Here is a 16,468-nt window from a genome sequence, read left to right on the forward strand (position 1 = left end):
ACTTTGAGCAAGTATGGCGCTCACATTGACTGGACCGCGACACTACGGTGTCCTGGAGGGACATCTTGCTAGACTCCTATCACATAGACAGCGCAACAGCGACACCTTGTGGCACAATTAGGCAACTGCCTTACATTTACATCTCATTTTTTTAAAAACATTTGAACATTTCTATCCCACCAATCACTGCAGCTTCAGAAGTGCAAATGTTTACAAATGATGTCATAGTTTAGATTTACTATCCTGCCATCATTTTTCCTCTGAGATGAAGATATTAAGTTAGAACTACGTCAGAGCCAGATCCTAAAGTTTGACATATCTAAATTTTGACGTCAATATTTTCACAATGGTCTGTTTTAATGAATGACAAAATTTTTACTTTGTATTTCATAAATTTGTCATAGTCGCATAATAATTTCACGGAAGTGTGCCAATGTGTCGTAATGTCAGGATTTATTCTCTCTTTGTTTTGACTTAAAAAGCCAAAATTCTAGCTTTGAGATAAACTTTGACATAGTAAATTGGAAAGTTTCATGCACTATGACACTTTCACATTAAAATATTCTAAATATTAAAAAAATTCTCATCATTTTTATTTAATATTTCATCATTTTTGCTTTTCATCTCATTGTATCACAATAAAATACCACTTAAACAACATAATTAAAGGGCCATGACTGACTTATAATCGTCTCTCCATGAGTATTTTTATTTTTTTCCTGACAGTAAAAGGCTTCCACAGAGCTCAATATCTCTATAAATACAAATTCAAAACATTTTTCAATGTTTCATTAATAAAATATAAAGAAGGGTTTTGTTCAGGGACATGTTTGCTTTCTTTAAAACAGCCTCAGTGAACCAGAGGATGACATCACAGACAGGTGAACATCCACTCTGTCAACATGCTAATTCTAATTAGCTGACAAAAAAAAAACCAAAAAAACAATTTTCTTGTTTTAACAAGATTCTTTTCATGTTCATCAAAAATATTTTTAATGTTATATGTATTTCACGTCACTTTATAAAACCCTGTCACTTCATCTGTCTATTAGAGCTGCAGCGACTGACAGAAAACTAATCAGTAACTTGAAAATCAGTTAAATTTTTCACTCTAAGTAAAAAAGCCAAATCAGTCCTGGTTGAAGCTTTGATGCTTTTGAACTCTGAATATTTTGGGGTTTTTGACTGTTGATTGGACAAAAGAAGACGTGAAGACACAAGTTTAGGCTGTAGGAAGTAATTAACAGTAATACATTTTTGACAAATTTCTGACACTTCATAGACAAGACAAATGAATCAATCATGAAAATAATCGTTTGTTGCAGCCTTAATGTTTATATCAACAGGGAAAAAAAAAAAAAAATCAAGGCTTGTTAAACCAGAGACGTTTCTTGTTACATGACAAATTTTTCTCAACCTAATAATAAACTGAGAAAATAAATATTTTTGTCATGATTCACTCCTGTATATTTCTGTCACATGGAAACAAACCAAATGTGTCTCATGTGCAGGACACAGTTTGTGAACTGTACACCTCCATGTCCCTGTGTCCTCCTCTGTCTTTCTTTCTTTCTATTATTTCTCACTCTCTTCCTCTCTCTCTCTCTCTCTATGCTGGTGTCTTTTTCCTGTTCTCTCATCCCTCAGGCCAGGTGGTGCTGTGTGGTCATGAGGACCAGGGGGACTTCTTTGTCTCCGGTTCCCAACAGAGGAAACATCCTCTCTGTGAACTCAGAGGATCCAGTAAAGCTGTAGATCTCTGAGCCCGACTTCACATTATAAAAGGACACCTGACCCTCATCCATGTCCAGGAAGACGCCCACCTGACGCAGCTTCGGAGGACTCTTCACCTGCAGGACGGAGACAAATGTCAACTGAGAGAAGTCAGTGATCCAAAGAGCTGCTGCAGGGACCAGGTTCATTTCAACAGAGAACAGGATGTCAACACATTCAGGGCTGAAGGAATGAAGACATCACATACACACACACACACACACACACACACACACACACACACACACACACACACACACACACACACACACACACACTATAGAATCACTTATAACACAGGGACTAACAGTAAACAAATTACAGTCAGTAAAAATGCAGCTTCAGTAAAACATCATCAATGTATGAATTATAGACTAACACTGACACTAAGAAAAGAAGAAATAAATGTATGGAATAACAAAAATATCTAACTATCTGTCTCATCAGTGTGACTCAAACAGACACCACTTTACTTACACATTATGTTTCTCATTAGTTTGAAAACCATCTATTTATTTATTTTACATTTTTTTAGGCATTTTGTGGCAGAGTTGGGCCTCCATAAGAGATTTATATGGATGATTATTAATATTAAACAGCTGATGAGGAGACAGACCGATAACTGATAAGAACCAGTGGACTGAATATGGCCGACCTTGGTGAGCGGCGGTGCAGTGAGCGCTCTCAGCTGGCTGCCGCTCCACCAGATGACGTAGTATCCATTAGCTGGACTCATGTCGAACAGACCTTTCCTCTGAGCCGACTCGCTGACCACGCCCAGCTTCCAGTCCTTACTCTCCCCGACAAACACCTGGCACAGGTGAGACCACACAGCAGCTGTCACATTTCCCTCTGCACCCACAGTGTGTGTCTGTGTTGTGTGTTGTATGATGTGTGTTGTATGATGTGTCTTGTGTTGTATGTTGTATGATGTCGTATGATGTGTGTTGTATGTTGTATGATGTGTGTTGTATGTTGTATGATGTCGTATGATGTGTGTTGTATGTTGTATGATGTGTGTTGTGTGTTGTATGATGTGTGTTGTGATGTTGTATGATGTGTGTTGTGATATTGTATGTTGTGTGTTGTATGTTGTATGATGTCTGTTGTGGTGTTGTATGTTGCGATGTTGTATATGTTGTATGTTGTGTGTTGTATGTTGTGTGTTGTGTGTTGTATGTTGTATGTTGTATGTTGTGTGTTGTATGTTGTATGATGTGTGTTGTGTGTTGTATGATGTATGATGTGTGTTGTATGATGTGTGTTGTGATGTTGTATGATGTGTGTTGTATGATGTGTGTTGTGATGTTGTATGATGTGTGTTGTATGTTGTATGATGTCTGTTGTGTGTTGTATGATGTATGATGTGTGTTGTATTATGTGTGTTGTGATGTTGTGATGTTGTATGATGTATGTTGTATGATGCGTGTTGTATGTTGTATGATGTGTGTTGTATGATGTGTGTTGTGTGTTGTATGATGTATGATGTGTGTTGTATGATGTGTGTTGTGATGTTGTATGATGTGTGTTGTATGATGTGTGTTGTGATGTTGTATGATGTGTGTTGTATGATGTGTGTTGTATGTTGTATGATGTGTGTTGTATGTTGTATGATGTCTGTTGTATGATGTATGATGTGTGTTGTATGATGTGTGTTGTGATGTTTTGATGTTGTATGATGTATGTTGTATGATGCGTGTTGTATGTTGTATGATGTGTGTTGTGATGTTGTATGATGTGTATTGTATGATGTATGATGTGTGTTGTATGATGTGTGTTGTGATGTTGTGATGTTGTATGATGTATGTTGTATGATGCGTGTTGTATGTTGTATGATGTGTGTTGTGATGTTGTATGATGTGTGTCGTATGATGTGTGTTGTGATGTTGTGATGTTGTATGATGTATGTTGTATGATGCGTGTTGTATGTTGTATGATGTGTGTTGTGATGTTGTATGATGTGTGTTGTATGATATCTGTTGTGATGTTGTATGTTGTATGATGTGTGTTGTGATGTTGTATGATGTGTGTTGTATGATGCGTGTTGTATGTTGTATGATGTGTGTTGTGATGTTGTATGATGTGTGTTGTATGATGTATGATGTGTGTTGTATGTTGTATGATGTCGTATGATGTGTGTTGTATGTTGTATGATGTGTGTTGTATGTTGTATGATGTCGTATGATGTGTGTTGTATGTTGTATGATGTGTGTTGTGTGTTGTGTGTTGTATGATGTGTGTTGTGATGTTGTATGATGTGTGTTGTGATATTGTATGTTGTGTGTTGTATGTTGTATGATGTCTGTTGTGGTGTTGTATGTTGTGATGTTGTATATGTTGTATGTTGTGTGTTGTATGTTGTGTGTTGTGTGTTGTATGTTGTATGATGTGTGTTGTGTGTTGTATGATGTATGATGTGTGTTGTATGATGTGTGTTGTGATGTTGTATGATGTGTGTTGTATGATGTGTGTTGTGATGTTGTATGATGTGTGTTGTATGATGTGTGTTGTATGTTGTATGATGTGTGTTGTATGTTGTATGATGTCTGTTGTGTGTTGTATGATGTATGATGTGTGTTGTATGATGTGTGTTGTGATGTTGTGATGTTGTATGATGTGTGTTGTATGATGCGTGTTGTATGTTGTATGATGTGTGTTGTGATGTTGTATGATGTGTGTTGTATGATATCTGTTGTGATGTTGTATGTTGTATGATGTGTGTTGTGATGTTGTATGATGTGTGTTGTATGATGCGTGTTGTATGTTGTATGATGTGTGTTGTGATGTTGTATGATGTGTGTTGTATGATGTATGATGTGTGTTGTATGTTGTATGATGTCGTATGATGTGTGTTGTATGTTGTATGATGTGTGTTGTATGTTGTATGATGTCGTATGATGTGTGTTGTATGTTGTATGATGTGTGTTGTGTGTTGTGTGTTGTATGATGTGTGTTGTGATGTTGTATGATGTGTGTTGTGATATTGTATGTTGTGTGTTGTATGTTGTATGATGTCTGTTGTGGTGTTGTATGTTGTGATGTTGTATATGTTGTATGTTGTGTGTTGTATGTTGTGTGTTGTGTGTTGTATGTTGTATGATGTGTGTTGTGTGTTGTATGTTGTATGATGTGTGTTGTGTGTTGTATGATGTATGATGTGTGTTGTATGATGTGTGTTGTGATGTTGTATGATGTGTGTTGTATGATGTGTGTTGTGATGTTGTATGATGTGTGTTGTATGATGTGTGTTGTATGTTGTATGATGTGTGTTGTATGTTGTATGATGTCTGTTGTGTGTTGTATGATGTATGATGTGTGTTGTATGATGTGTGTTGTGATGTTGTGATGTTGTATGATGTATGTTGTATGATGCGTGTTGTATGTTGTATGATGTGTGTTGTGATGTTGTATGATGTGTGTTGTATGATGTATGATGTGTGTTGTATGATGTGTGTTGTGATGTTGTGATGTTGTATGATGTATGTTGTATGATGCGTGTTGTATGTTGTATGATGTGTGTTGTGATGTTGTATGATGTGTGTTGTATGATGTCTGTTGTGATGTTGTATGTTGTATGATGTGTGTTGTGATGTTGTATGATGTGTGTTGTATGATGTCTGTTGTGATGTTGTATGTTGTATGATGTGTGTTGTGATGTTGTATGATGTGTGTTGTATGATGCGTGTTGTATGTTGTATGATGTGTGTTGTGATGTTGTATGATGTGTGTTGTATGATGTATGATGTGTGTTGTATGTTGTATGATGTCGTATGATGTGTGTTGTATGTTGTATGATGTGTGTTGTATGTTGTATGATGTCGTTTGATGTGTGTTGTATGTTGTATGATGTGTGTTGTGTGTTGTGTGTTGTATGATGTGTGTTGTGATGTTGTATGATGTGTGTTGTGATATTGTATGTTGTGTGTTGTATGTTGTATGATGTGTGTTGTGATATTGTATGTTGTGTGTTGTATGTTGTATGATGTCTGTTGTGGTGTTGTATGTTGTGATGTTGTATATGTTGTATGTTGTGTGTTGTATGTTGTGTGTTGTGTGTTGTATGTTGTATGATGTGTGTTGTGTGTTGTATGTTGTATGATGTGTGTTGTGTGTTGTATGATGTATGATGTGTGTTGTATGATGTGTGTTGTATGTTGTATGATATCTGTTGTGTGTTGTATGATGTATGATGTGTGTTGTATGATGTGTGTTGTGATGTTGTATGATGTATGTTGTATGATGCGTGTTGTATGTTGTATGATGTGTGTTGTGATGTTGTATGATGTGTGTTGTATGATGTATGATGTGTGTTGTATGATGTGTGTTGTGATGTTGTGATGTTGTATGATGTATGTTGTATGATGCGTGTTGTATGTTGTATGATGTGTGTTGTGATGTTGTATGATGTGTGTTGTATGATGTATGATGTGTGTTGTATTATGTGTGTTGTGATGTTGTATGATGTATGTTGTATGATGCGTGTTGTATGTTGTATGATGTGTGTTGTGATGTTGTATGATGTGTGTTGTATGATGTCTGTTGTGATGTTGTATGTTGTATGATGTGTGTGTCTGACCTCCCAGTAGTGCCGTCCTGAGCTGAATCCCTCTTTAGCACTGACGCAGGACCAGACGTCGAACCTGTGCGAACTGTTTCTGTAGAACTGCAGCTTCTCTCCTCGCTTCACCTGCTTCCTGTCCTCAGACAGGATCAGGAAGGGATACGCCGTCACCGGGTTCAACGTCACATCCTCTGGACACCACGTGGAAACGAACATTAACACATACACAGTTTGTCGTAGACTTTGTTGGACTGAGTTGCATTCAAAGCTAACTGCTAACAACAGCATAGTAGCTTAGCTGTCCTCAAACTAGCTGTGGTTATAGCTGAATGCTAATGTTAGCTGGCTAAGACACAATTAGCATTTAGCTCAAACCACTGCTAAGTTTTGTAATGAATAAAAACTGGATGTAAGAAGTAATACTAATATCTGAGACTCATCTGGGTTAAGCTAGCTAACTGCCAATAATAGTAATAGCTTAACTGTGGTTTGACCTTATGACCTTAACTCTTATGTAGCATTTTGTGTTTTAGAATGCAAACAATTAAATGCTTGTTACCATGTCTATGTGTCAACACATAATATTTAAAGTTTGGTGTGTTTGCTTATTAGTGTGCTTATAGCATGTTAGCATTTTGTGATAAATAAATCAAGACTAATGTATAATGAAAACTAATTAAAAAACGTAGGACATATATATATATATATATATATATATATATATACATACACACACACACACACACACACAGAAATATCTGTAGTCTCAGCTGAATTCTAATGTTAGCATGTTAGCCTGCTTCAGTTAGCATTCAGGTCAAGCTACAGGTGAATTTTATGTTTATGTTGCAAAGTTAACAGTAACACATTTGTTACCATGTTGTACTGTCTTTCAATGACAGTATAATATTGAGAGATTATTATTACTGAGATCAATAAAACTTGCAACAATAATAATAATAATAATAATAATAATAATAAATTAAAAAACATCATACCAATTAATGTTAGCATGCACAAAGTCCCTAAAGCATCAGAGTGAAAATGGAGGCAAAGAAAATAATAACCTATAATAACAAAATGATAATCTATAATAATGAAATAAAAACAAAAATGAAACTGTAAATGTTTAATTACAGTTGAATACTCACCCATGTAGACTCGAGCCTTTTTATGTCCTGGAACAGAATAAACAGATTTTCACCATGATACACAAAAACATCACAAACATAATTTATTATATATATATAAAAAAGAAAGTCAGTCAGTGTGACACAAACCTGAGACTGGTTTGATCTTCTTCAGATCTAAAAGGGAACAGGAAACCATAGTGAGTCCTTTCAAATTAAAAGTCCTCACTGCTGAAACTGTGTGTCTGTTTTTAAAATGACTGACTCTGGACCAGCTGCATCACACTCCTCAACAGCACCAGAGCAGATTGACATGAATGTTGCTGCAGATTTCCTGTAAAGGTGTCACCAGCTGACGTGGGATCAGCCCCTCACCTCTCAGAGACCACTGACTCTTCCTCAGATTGGCACTGCTTCCCCTCAGACTGAGCATGCTCTCAGCCGCCATCAGGTCACCAGATGAAACTGAAACAGACAGACCATTTATACTCTTGATGGTTTACTACAAACCAGCGTCTTTTATTGGCTTTACACCAGATAGTTACTATTTTAATTCAATATTTCATATTATAGAATGACAGGGTGGTGGATGGTTTAACACCTCCATACCCTCTGACCTTTTACCTCAGCCATAAACACTGCAGCAGTAAATGTACCGACATACAACTTCTGCGCCTGTTTTACTGAATCTCACTTTGTTTATTTATTATTTTTTAAATTGTATTTCATTGTTTGTTTGCAACATCAACATTTTTAATTGATTATTTGCAATTTACTTAAAGCTTCGTCTCATGTGTGATCATTATCATTAATAGTTCATTATAATTATTATTTTTCACAACTTGTATATTTTACTCACAGGAGCCTCTGGATCCTCTGGACCGGACCTCCCCCATCCTGATGTCGTCCATCTTGTCCTTCACCTCAGCCAGAGAGCTCTTCACCTCCCCCAGCTGGAAGTGGAGGGAAAACTCATCCTCGTCCACCTCGTTCTGCTGATCTTCAGTGAGCGGAGCTGCAGCCTCCTCGAAACTCTGAGAAGAGAGGAGGACGGGGGAATATAATATAATATACTACATGCTCGTTGGACCCTATACCAACAAACCTCCTCCAAACCATTAGCCCAACCATCACGCCAGCTATCACACGTGATAAATGAATCACTGACCTCCGGCACTTTTCCCACTGCATTCAAAGCAGCTCGGGTAACACCTCTACTCAAGAAACCCTCTCTTAACCCTGCTGAGGTCGAGAATTATCGCCCTGTCTCGCTTCTTCCATTCCTATCCAAAACTATTGAACGGGCAGCGGCTAAACAACTCTCAGAATTCCTCCTACAGAACAATCTTCTTGATCCAAATCAATCTGGTTTCAAGAGCGGTCATTCAACTGAAACAGCCCTGTTGTCTGTGACAGAAGCCTTAAAAGAAGCAAGAGCAGCTGCAAAGTCCTCTGTCCTCATTCTACTTGACTTATCAGCTGCCTTTGACACAGTTAACCATCGCATCCTCCTCTCTACTCTCTCTAACATGGGCATCTCTGGCTTGGCTCTTTCCTGGTTTGAATCCTACCTGACAGGGCGTTCATTCAGCGTATCCTGGCGCATCACCTCACCACAGGGGTCCCCCAGGGCTCAGTGCTGGGGCCCCTACTATTTGCTATCTACACCACCTCCCTGGGATCATTCGCTCACATGGCTTTTCCTATCACTGCTACGCAGATGACACTCAGCTGTATCTGTCATTTCTTCCTGATGACCCCTCGATCTCTGCACAGGTCTCTGATTGCCTCTCAGACATCACCACATGGATGAAGGCACATCACCTCCAGCTGAATCTTTCAAAAACTGAACTGCTGGTTCTCCCAGCTAAACCTACAATACACCATGACATCAACATCAAAACTGATTCCCTATGGCTCGCCCCCACCAAGGTGGTGAGAAACTTAAGGGTTATGATTGATGACCAACTAACCTTTTCCAATCATGTCGCCTCAGTTGCCCGGTCATGCCGCTATGCACTTTACAACATCAGAAAAATCAGACCTTACCTAATTCAACATACTACTCAGCTCCTGACACAAGCTGTGGTCATCTCAAAACTAGACTACTGTAATGCCCTCCTGACGGGCCTCCCAGCCCGCTCAGTGCAACCACTTCGGATGATCCAGAACACGGCGGCGCGCCTGGTCTACAACCAACCCAAAAGGTCACATGTCACCCCGCTGCTCATCGAGCTCCACTGGCTACCTGTTGCAGCCTGCATTAAGTTCAAATCTCTAATGCTTGCCTACAAAGTTGTCTCTGGTACTGCACCTACCTACTTGAACGCCCTGGTACAGGAATATGCTTCCTCACGACCGTTGCGCTCCTCTAACGAACAACGCCTGGCTCTGCCCCCCCATCCGTCCAAGGCAATCCAAACTCTTCTCTCACGTTGTCCCCCGTTGGTGGAACGCACTACCACTTCCTACCAGAGCAGGGGTGTCCCTCTCTACCTTTAAAAGACTCCTGAAGATGCAGCTCTTCAGAGAGCACCTTCTCTCCTAGCACTACATGACAAATCTACACTTAAAGAATCGTCACTAGCACTTATTGCTGTGCTAACACTTCTTATCGCACTTAACCTTGGTTGTTCCCCTTTCTGTAAGTCGCTTTGGATAAAAGCGTCTGCTAAATGACTAAATGAAATGAAATAATATAATATAATATAATATAATATAATATATCTCGACGGCTTGTTGCTGACATCAAGTATTGTTGTACCCTTGTTGTCACTCCAACAAATGATTCACTCTTATCAGTCAAATGTCCACTACAGTCAATATTTGTTAAGCCCCGCCCCCCTTAGTTACTGTTGCTAACCTGTTGATTTTTGTGTTCTAGAAGTTCCTGTGAGAACAGCAGCAGAATGTGTCTGACATCACCTCTGTAACGCTGAGCAGTCAGCTGGACATGCTAACGTTACAGGCTAACATTAGCATAATGCTGTTTAATCTGAGCCTCACGCTCAGCTGGTGTCTTTGTGATACAGTAGTATCACAGTAGTACAGTAGTGTTGTTTTCACCTGTCGAGTATCTCTGACTACAGCTCCACCTGCACATGTGATTGCATTTCTGAATTTAACCAACGAGTTTAACCTGTAACTTGTATTTGACTTCTTTCCTAAACTTTTTCACTTTTTTTTATAACTTTTTCAAAAAATCTTTTGACAATAAAGTGTCTCATTGTACTGATGAACCCCGAACACCTGATTTAAGCTCCGCCCACAGGCTTTTCACTTCACATCTGGAGTGTTGACAGGTGTTTGGTTCTCACCTGCAGGAAGCCAATGTGATCCTGACTGATGGCCTGGATCTCCAGCGTGGCTCTCCTGTCCATCAGCTCACTAAGCCCCGCCTCCAAACGACTCACCAGCCCCTCCCCCTTTGACATCACAGCATCCAGCTGGCTCTGGATCCTGCCCACCACCTCAGTCCGGATCCGGTCCAGGGAACTGGACACCTCGTCCAGCAGGTGCTCCACTTCACCTCGCTCTCCGTCTGCGTAGTTCTGAAAGAGCATCACAAAAAATATGTTTTTGTGTCTGGTTCCACAAATATTTCACAACATCAGCGTCTTTATTTCATCTGAATCACAGAGCCAGTCCACAGCTGCTTTATTCTGTGGTTTGGGACATTTGTTAAATTGATAAACAGGTAAAGATGATACATGGTTGAAATAGTTAGTGGATAAAACACAAAAGTCATTAGAAAGCTAACAACAGTTAACGTGGCTGTGACCACGGACCAAACTCCACTCATCTGTCTTTTAAAATGTACAAACATGAACCAACATGTCTGACCTTGACTCCCTCCAGTTTCCTCTTCAGCTCGGTCACATGAGTCTCCTTCTCTTTGATCCGGTTCAGGATCTCCTGCTCCGTCCTCGCTACCTGTTTCTGAACACACAGGTGAGAACGAGATGGAGTTTTATTGGCTGAACAGCAGCAGCTGGTTCCAGCTGTTCCTGCTGTTCGGGGTGAGTAGGTTTCTCTACCTGCTTACTGACTCTCTCAGTCTGGACAGAGACAGTTTTGTGTGTTCGATGTTCCTCCAGGACACAGATGGCACAGATACAACGCTGACATGTGCGACAGTACACCTGGACAGGTAAACGCATCCAGAAGTCAGAAAGGGAAAAGGTTAGTTGTTGGTTAACACTCAGAATGGTTGATAGTAAATGTGGTTCAGCGAGTGATTTCAGACTGAAGTAGAGAAAAGCAGCTGTTAGTTAGTAGATAGCAACTGTTGCTATCATAACTTAGCTGCTACCAGCTAACTAAGCTAACGTTAGCTCTGTGAGTTAGTTTTAAAAAACAGTTCCAATCGACACTTGCTCCAGATGAGGTGTATTTCTACCCACCTCCAGCAGGCGCCGGTGTATGGAGCAGGTGCGGCCCCTGAGGGCCTCCTGGGGATCCATTAGTGGGTGTTTGGAGTAGAAGGGCGTGGTCTGATGGGGCTGCACATGCTCAGTGCAGTATGAGGCTGTGCAGGTGAGACAGGAGCTGACAGCAGGTTGTTTAACACCTGTACAGACATCACACCACACCACGTCTTCACCTGATGCTGCCATCGCCACTGCAAATGGATTGGTGCTGCCAGCGTTTGTGATGGGCGTCATGGCGCCCGGTGTCGCTGGGGTCCCGTTCCTGACTGGCATCGGTAACCCTGTGGCTCCATAACGAGCCAGTTTGTATTTATCTGCGATGAGAGCGAAGACTTTGTTGACGCTGAGCTGAGGACGTTCATCGAACTGTCGTTTACACAGAGGACAGGTACAGACCGGACTGGACGCCCAGTAACCTCCAATACACGCCTGAGCAGGAAGAGGAGAAGAAGAAAGTTCAGACAACCAGGTCAGAGGTGGCGGTGTGGAGTATCAGGCCTCAGGTGTCTGGTGTCTGGACGTTACCTGACAAAAGTTGTGTCCACAGGGAGTCGAGACCGGTTCACTGAACAGGTCCAGACAGATGGAGCAGGTCAACTCCTGCTCTGAGAACAGGTCTGGAGCTGCCGCCTCCGCCATACTGCCGCTGCTGGAGGACAGATCAGAGGAGACAGACCACGTCAGACCACAACAGACCACAACAGACCACAACAGACCACAACAGACCACAACAGACCACAACAGACCACAACAGACCACGTCAGACCACGTCAGACCACGTCAGACCACAACAGACCACAACAGACCACGTCAGACCACAACAGACCACAACAGACCACAACAGACCACAACAGACCACGTCAGACCACAACAGACCACGTCAGACCACAACAGACCACAACAGACCACAACAGACCACGTCAGACCTGTCACACATGTTGACCCTGAGCAGAAAAACACATTGGTCTAAATGAGGATGTACTAAAGGGCTTCTTACTGATCCCAGTGGACACAGCTGGTGGTACTGAAGCCCTGAGAGGAACCACCTGAGGAACCAGGTTCTTCAGGTGGAGATGAGTAAGTTTAATGAGATGATGGAGCTGAACATATTTAACGTCTTCATAACAACGACCAGGTGAAAACAGACAAACCTGAACCTGACTGACCTGCACAGACAGATGAAGGTTCTTCAAGAGTCCGTCTGAAGGTTTGTGGTTTTACAAACAGGCTCAGACCCAGTTCAGTGATCAAACACACATTTACCAACTATTAACAGTCCCCCCCCACCCCCCCTCTTCATGGTGCAGTTTGTTTCTCTGTGTGGACTCTGACTTCCTCCAGGTCTGACCGCACAGAGACCAGAGGAAGGACTCTGACAGAGGGAATCACACCTTTCACCTGCCCAGGTTAAAAACTGTTGTTTTCACCTGTCAGACGACGTCACATCAGACCAGGTGCCAGTTAAAGAGGGACCGAGTCAAACCACATTCCTCCAGACAGACTGAACTCTGGGAAAAGCCAAAAGTAAAAAACCAGGTGAGTGACGTGAAACAGACATGACACACAGACAGGTGGACACAGGAAGCGTTGGACAGACTTCTCTACCTGTCAGCAGCGTCCTCTCTGCCTTTCTGTCTGATGAGGCTGATAAACACCTGTTCTGAACAGGTGAGAACTGGTAAAGAGGGGGCGGGGCCACCTCACCTGTATGTGAGGTGTGTTTAGAGTCATGGTGTTCAGAGTGTGGACACATTTAAAGGAGAACACGACAGACGGCAGCAGAACAAGAGAGAATCGATGTGAACAACATTAAATATGAGGAGATGTTTTCTGAAACCGATGATTCAACCTGTTCTGACTGAGAAAAGAAATATTCAGCATTTGAAGAAAACATTCGACTGTGTCAACAAAACAGCTGATTGTTGTTATCAAGTCAGTCAGTTATTAAAGCTGAGCCACTGTTTTCTAAGTGATGAACGGTTGAAGTTATTCTGAAGTGTTCTTAATGAAAGCCTGATTTACTCTGGCTCCCAGCAGGAATCACCGCCTCAGCTCCGGCTTCTGCTCATTCAACGCTTTCAACCTGTTTTGTTGTTTAGTTTAAACAAACACAGAACATTTCATTCATTTCATTTCATTCATATTCAATAACTGATCAGTTCTTAGTTTTCAGCGGAGACACTGAGACTGTCCTGTCAGCGGCTCATCACCCAGAGTCCAGGTCAGGAGGTCGGGCTGGCGTTTATGTTGTTTCTATTATCCACGACCGTTTGTTGTTATTATTGTAACCATGACAACAAAGATCGTCTAATGTTGAGGAAGTACTTATTTTAACCCAAATCACCATCTTTACCTGAACCTAACCATGACATGGCCGTTACTATAGTAACCATGGCGACCTCCAAATGTGGTCTCAGATGCGTCCTGGGTGCGTTCACACCTGGGATCCGATCAGCTGGACAGGTGGTAATAGCAGCTCTGAACAGGACCTGAGAGGCAGGTTCTCCAAGAGGCTGGAACAACCTGAAGAACTGTGGCAGGTGTACTGAGGAGGACTGGAGCTGGTCTAAAGGCAAAGGGGGGGTCACAGCAAATACTGGTCGGATTTGTTTTCTGTTTTTCTCGGGAGGGGGGGGGTTACACATTTTCAAACTTCTTTTCAGGCCACAGACTGTGGTTTACATGTTTATAGCTGGTTCCAATCTTTATGCTAAGTTAGGCTAACTATGTCCTGACTCACAGACATGAGGTTGAACATGTGACTCTCAGAAACTGAAATGTGGAACTCTTCCTGTAACTGAAGCTCAGACCTGACTGATTCACACTCAAACCAACCAACAGCATCAAATCACCGAGTTCATCTCAAGTCAAGAACAGGAGCTCCGAGTTCAACCACCTGGTCTCAGTTTCTGGAACAGGTCTTTAGTTTGTTGAAACCAGACTGAAACTTGACGACATTTTCAGTGTCTTAAACTGAGACTCAGTTTCCAAACCAACAAGTTGCTGCTTCACACTTTTAAAATGAGCTGAAGTTTTAAAAAGTGAAACGTTGAAATCTTACCTTTCTCCCAGTGAGTCCAGGTGTTTCTGTAGAAATCCTGAAACTCAGGTTGGTGTCAGCCTGTGATGTCAGCAGTGGGCGGGGCCTCACTCATGAAAGATGGCAGGTACAGAAAGTTGTCAGGTGAGTTTGGATGTTGATGTGTTCACGCTGCTTTATACTCTGATGTGATGATAGGATTCTGTTGTTAATTATTTCACTCAGTCATTTTTCTGCTCTGTATAAACTTGTATTTGTTAAATCATTTTAAAGTGAATGAATGAGTGAATGATTGAGGGGCAGAGAGAAACAATTATATAACATGACAAGACAAAAGGCTGAGTCTTTGTTTCTTTGCTCATAAATCTTAACCCCACCTCCCCCACCCGCTAAAATGTTTTGATTTAAATATTTTCACATCTACATTAATTAACAGCACAATTATGTTTTCTGTAAATTTCATCTGCATCAAAATTAACACAATTTATTTCATTTTAATTTTGTCATTTGTTGGTAATTTGAATGCATTAATTTATTTTTTATTTCACTAATTTTAAGACAAAATAAATAAATATAAATGAAGTAAAATTAAAAAATAAAATAAATAAAAAGTAAAACTAAAATAAAATAATAATAATAAAAGAAACAAATATGTAGAAATTAATTTAAGTAAATGTAATGAAAAAGTAACAAATAAAATAAAAAATGAAGAAATAATCCAAAATAAATTTTGTAGTAAATATAGTAAATAAAAATCAGCACTTTTCTAATTTCTAATCCTTTAGAAATGTACTTAGTTAAAATTTTAATTTTGCTGTGGAATTTTTCTTCTGATTCTTTTTCAGATTGTTGGGATAGTTTGTGTTGAGGCCTAAGATCAGGTTGTTTGCAGAGGGAGAGACATGAGGACAGACAGGACCGAGGACATTCCTGCCGCAGTGTGTTAGTGTGTGCCATCAGGTGAGTGTGTAGGTGAAGGTGTGTTTATGTGGGCGTAGGTCAAGGTGTGTGAGGTGGTGAATCCTGTTTGGCGGTTGGTCGTCCTGGCCTGTGATTGGCTGGTTCATCAGCCTGGATCCTGTGTGTTCTGTTGTCAAACTCCTCTCTCATTGTATGGAAGCTCAATTCTGCCAGAAGAAAAAACTAGGTGAAATGTTAAGATAAGCTAAAAATACTCACAGTCAAAAGGATCAGCTACAAAATAAAATCATGATTTAGTTATGGTTTTTTTAAGTTAAAATTATATGAGTCAGTTCTGATTTTCCTCCTAAACTCTGAGATAGAAGAATCAGAAAAGTCCAGATTGTGACATTGTAGTTTTTTTTAAGTCAAAATTATAATTAAGTTACAATCACAGGATGGGAAGTCAAATCAATAAATCCATTTTGTGAGTTATCAAGTCAAAATTATGAGAAACTAAATTATAATCTAAGGTCAAAATGATAGTTTAATGAATCTAAACTGAGACACAACAACACGTCTGGAGTGATGGTGGATGTTTGTCGATGCAGGAACAGAAATGTGTCGGGCTGTT

At 40.5% G+C, this 16,468-nt stretch overlaps 1 protein-coding gene across 6 annotated transcripts; it reads right to left on the minus strand.

Moving 5' to 3' along the window:
* Window positions 1-438: 438 nt before the first annotated feature.
* On the minus strand, window positions 439-15,028 carry LOC139609703 (E3 ubiquitin-protein ligase TRIM39-like). 6 transcript variants are annotated; one of them, XM_071464584.1, is made up of 14 exons: window positions 14,956-15,028; window positions 13,322-13,402; window positions 12,420-12,543; window positions 11,868-12,323; window positions 11,502-11,606; window positions 11,308-11,403; window positions 10,782-11,015; window positions 8,324-8,498; window positions 7,840-7,929; window positions 7,615-7,641; window positions 7,486-7,512; window positions 6,350-6,525; window positions 2,429-2,584; window positions 439-1,850 (listed from the first exon to the last, which is right to left on the minus strand). In XM_071464584.1, exons 3-14 carry the CDS (start codon window positions 12,531-12,533, stop codon window positions 1,644-1,646), a joined length of 1,863 nt encoding a protein of 620 aa, XP_071320685.1. In that variant the 5' UTR covers window positions 12,534-12,543; window positions 13,322-13,402; window positions 14,956-15,028; the 3' UTR covers window positions 439-1,643. The 6 variants fall into 6 exon arrangements, with proteins under 6 accessions (XP_071320685.1, XP_071320694.1, XP_071320713.1 ...); XM_071464593.1 differs by lacking the exon at window positions 14,956-15,028 and adding an exon at window positions 13,500-14,274; XM_071464612.1 differs by lacking the exons at window positions 13,322-13,402; window positions 14,956-15,028 and adding exons at window positions 12,892-12,955; window positions 13,061-13,165.
* Window positions 15,029-16,468: the final 1,440 nt, after the last annotated feature.

The sequence above is a fragment of the Trachinotus anak genome, unplaced genomic scaffold, assembly GCF_046630095.1.
Source record: "Trachinotus anak isolate AG129_WGS33_773 ecotype Australia unplaced genomic scaffold, CSIRO_AGI_Tana_v1 ptg000003l, whole genome shotgun sequence".
Lineage (NCBI taxonomy): Eukaryota > Metazoa > Chordata > Actinopteri > Carangiformes > Carangidae > Trachinotus > Trachinotus anak.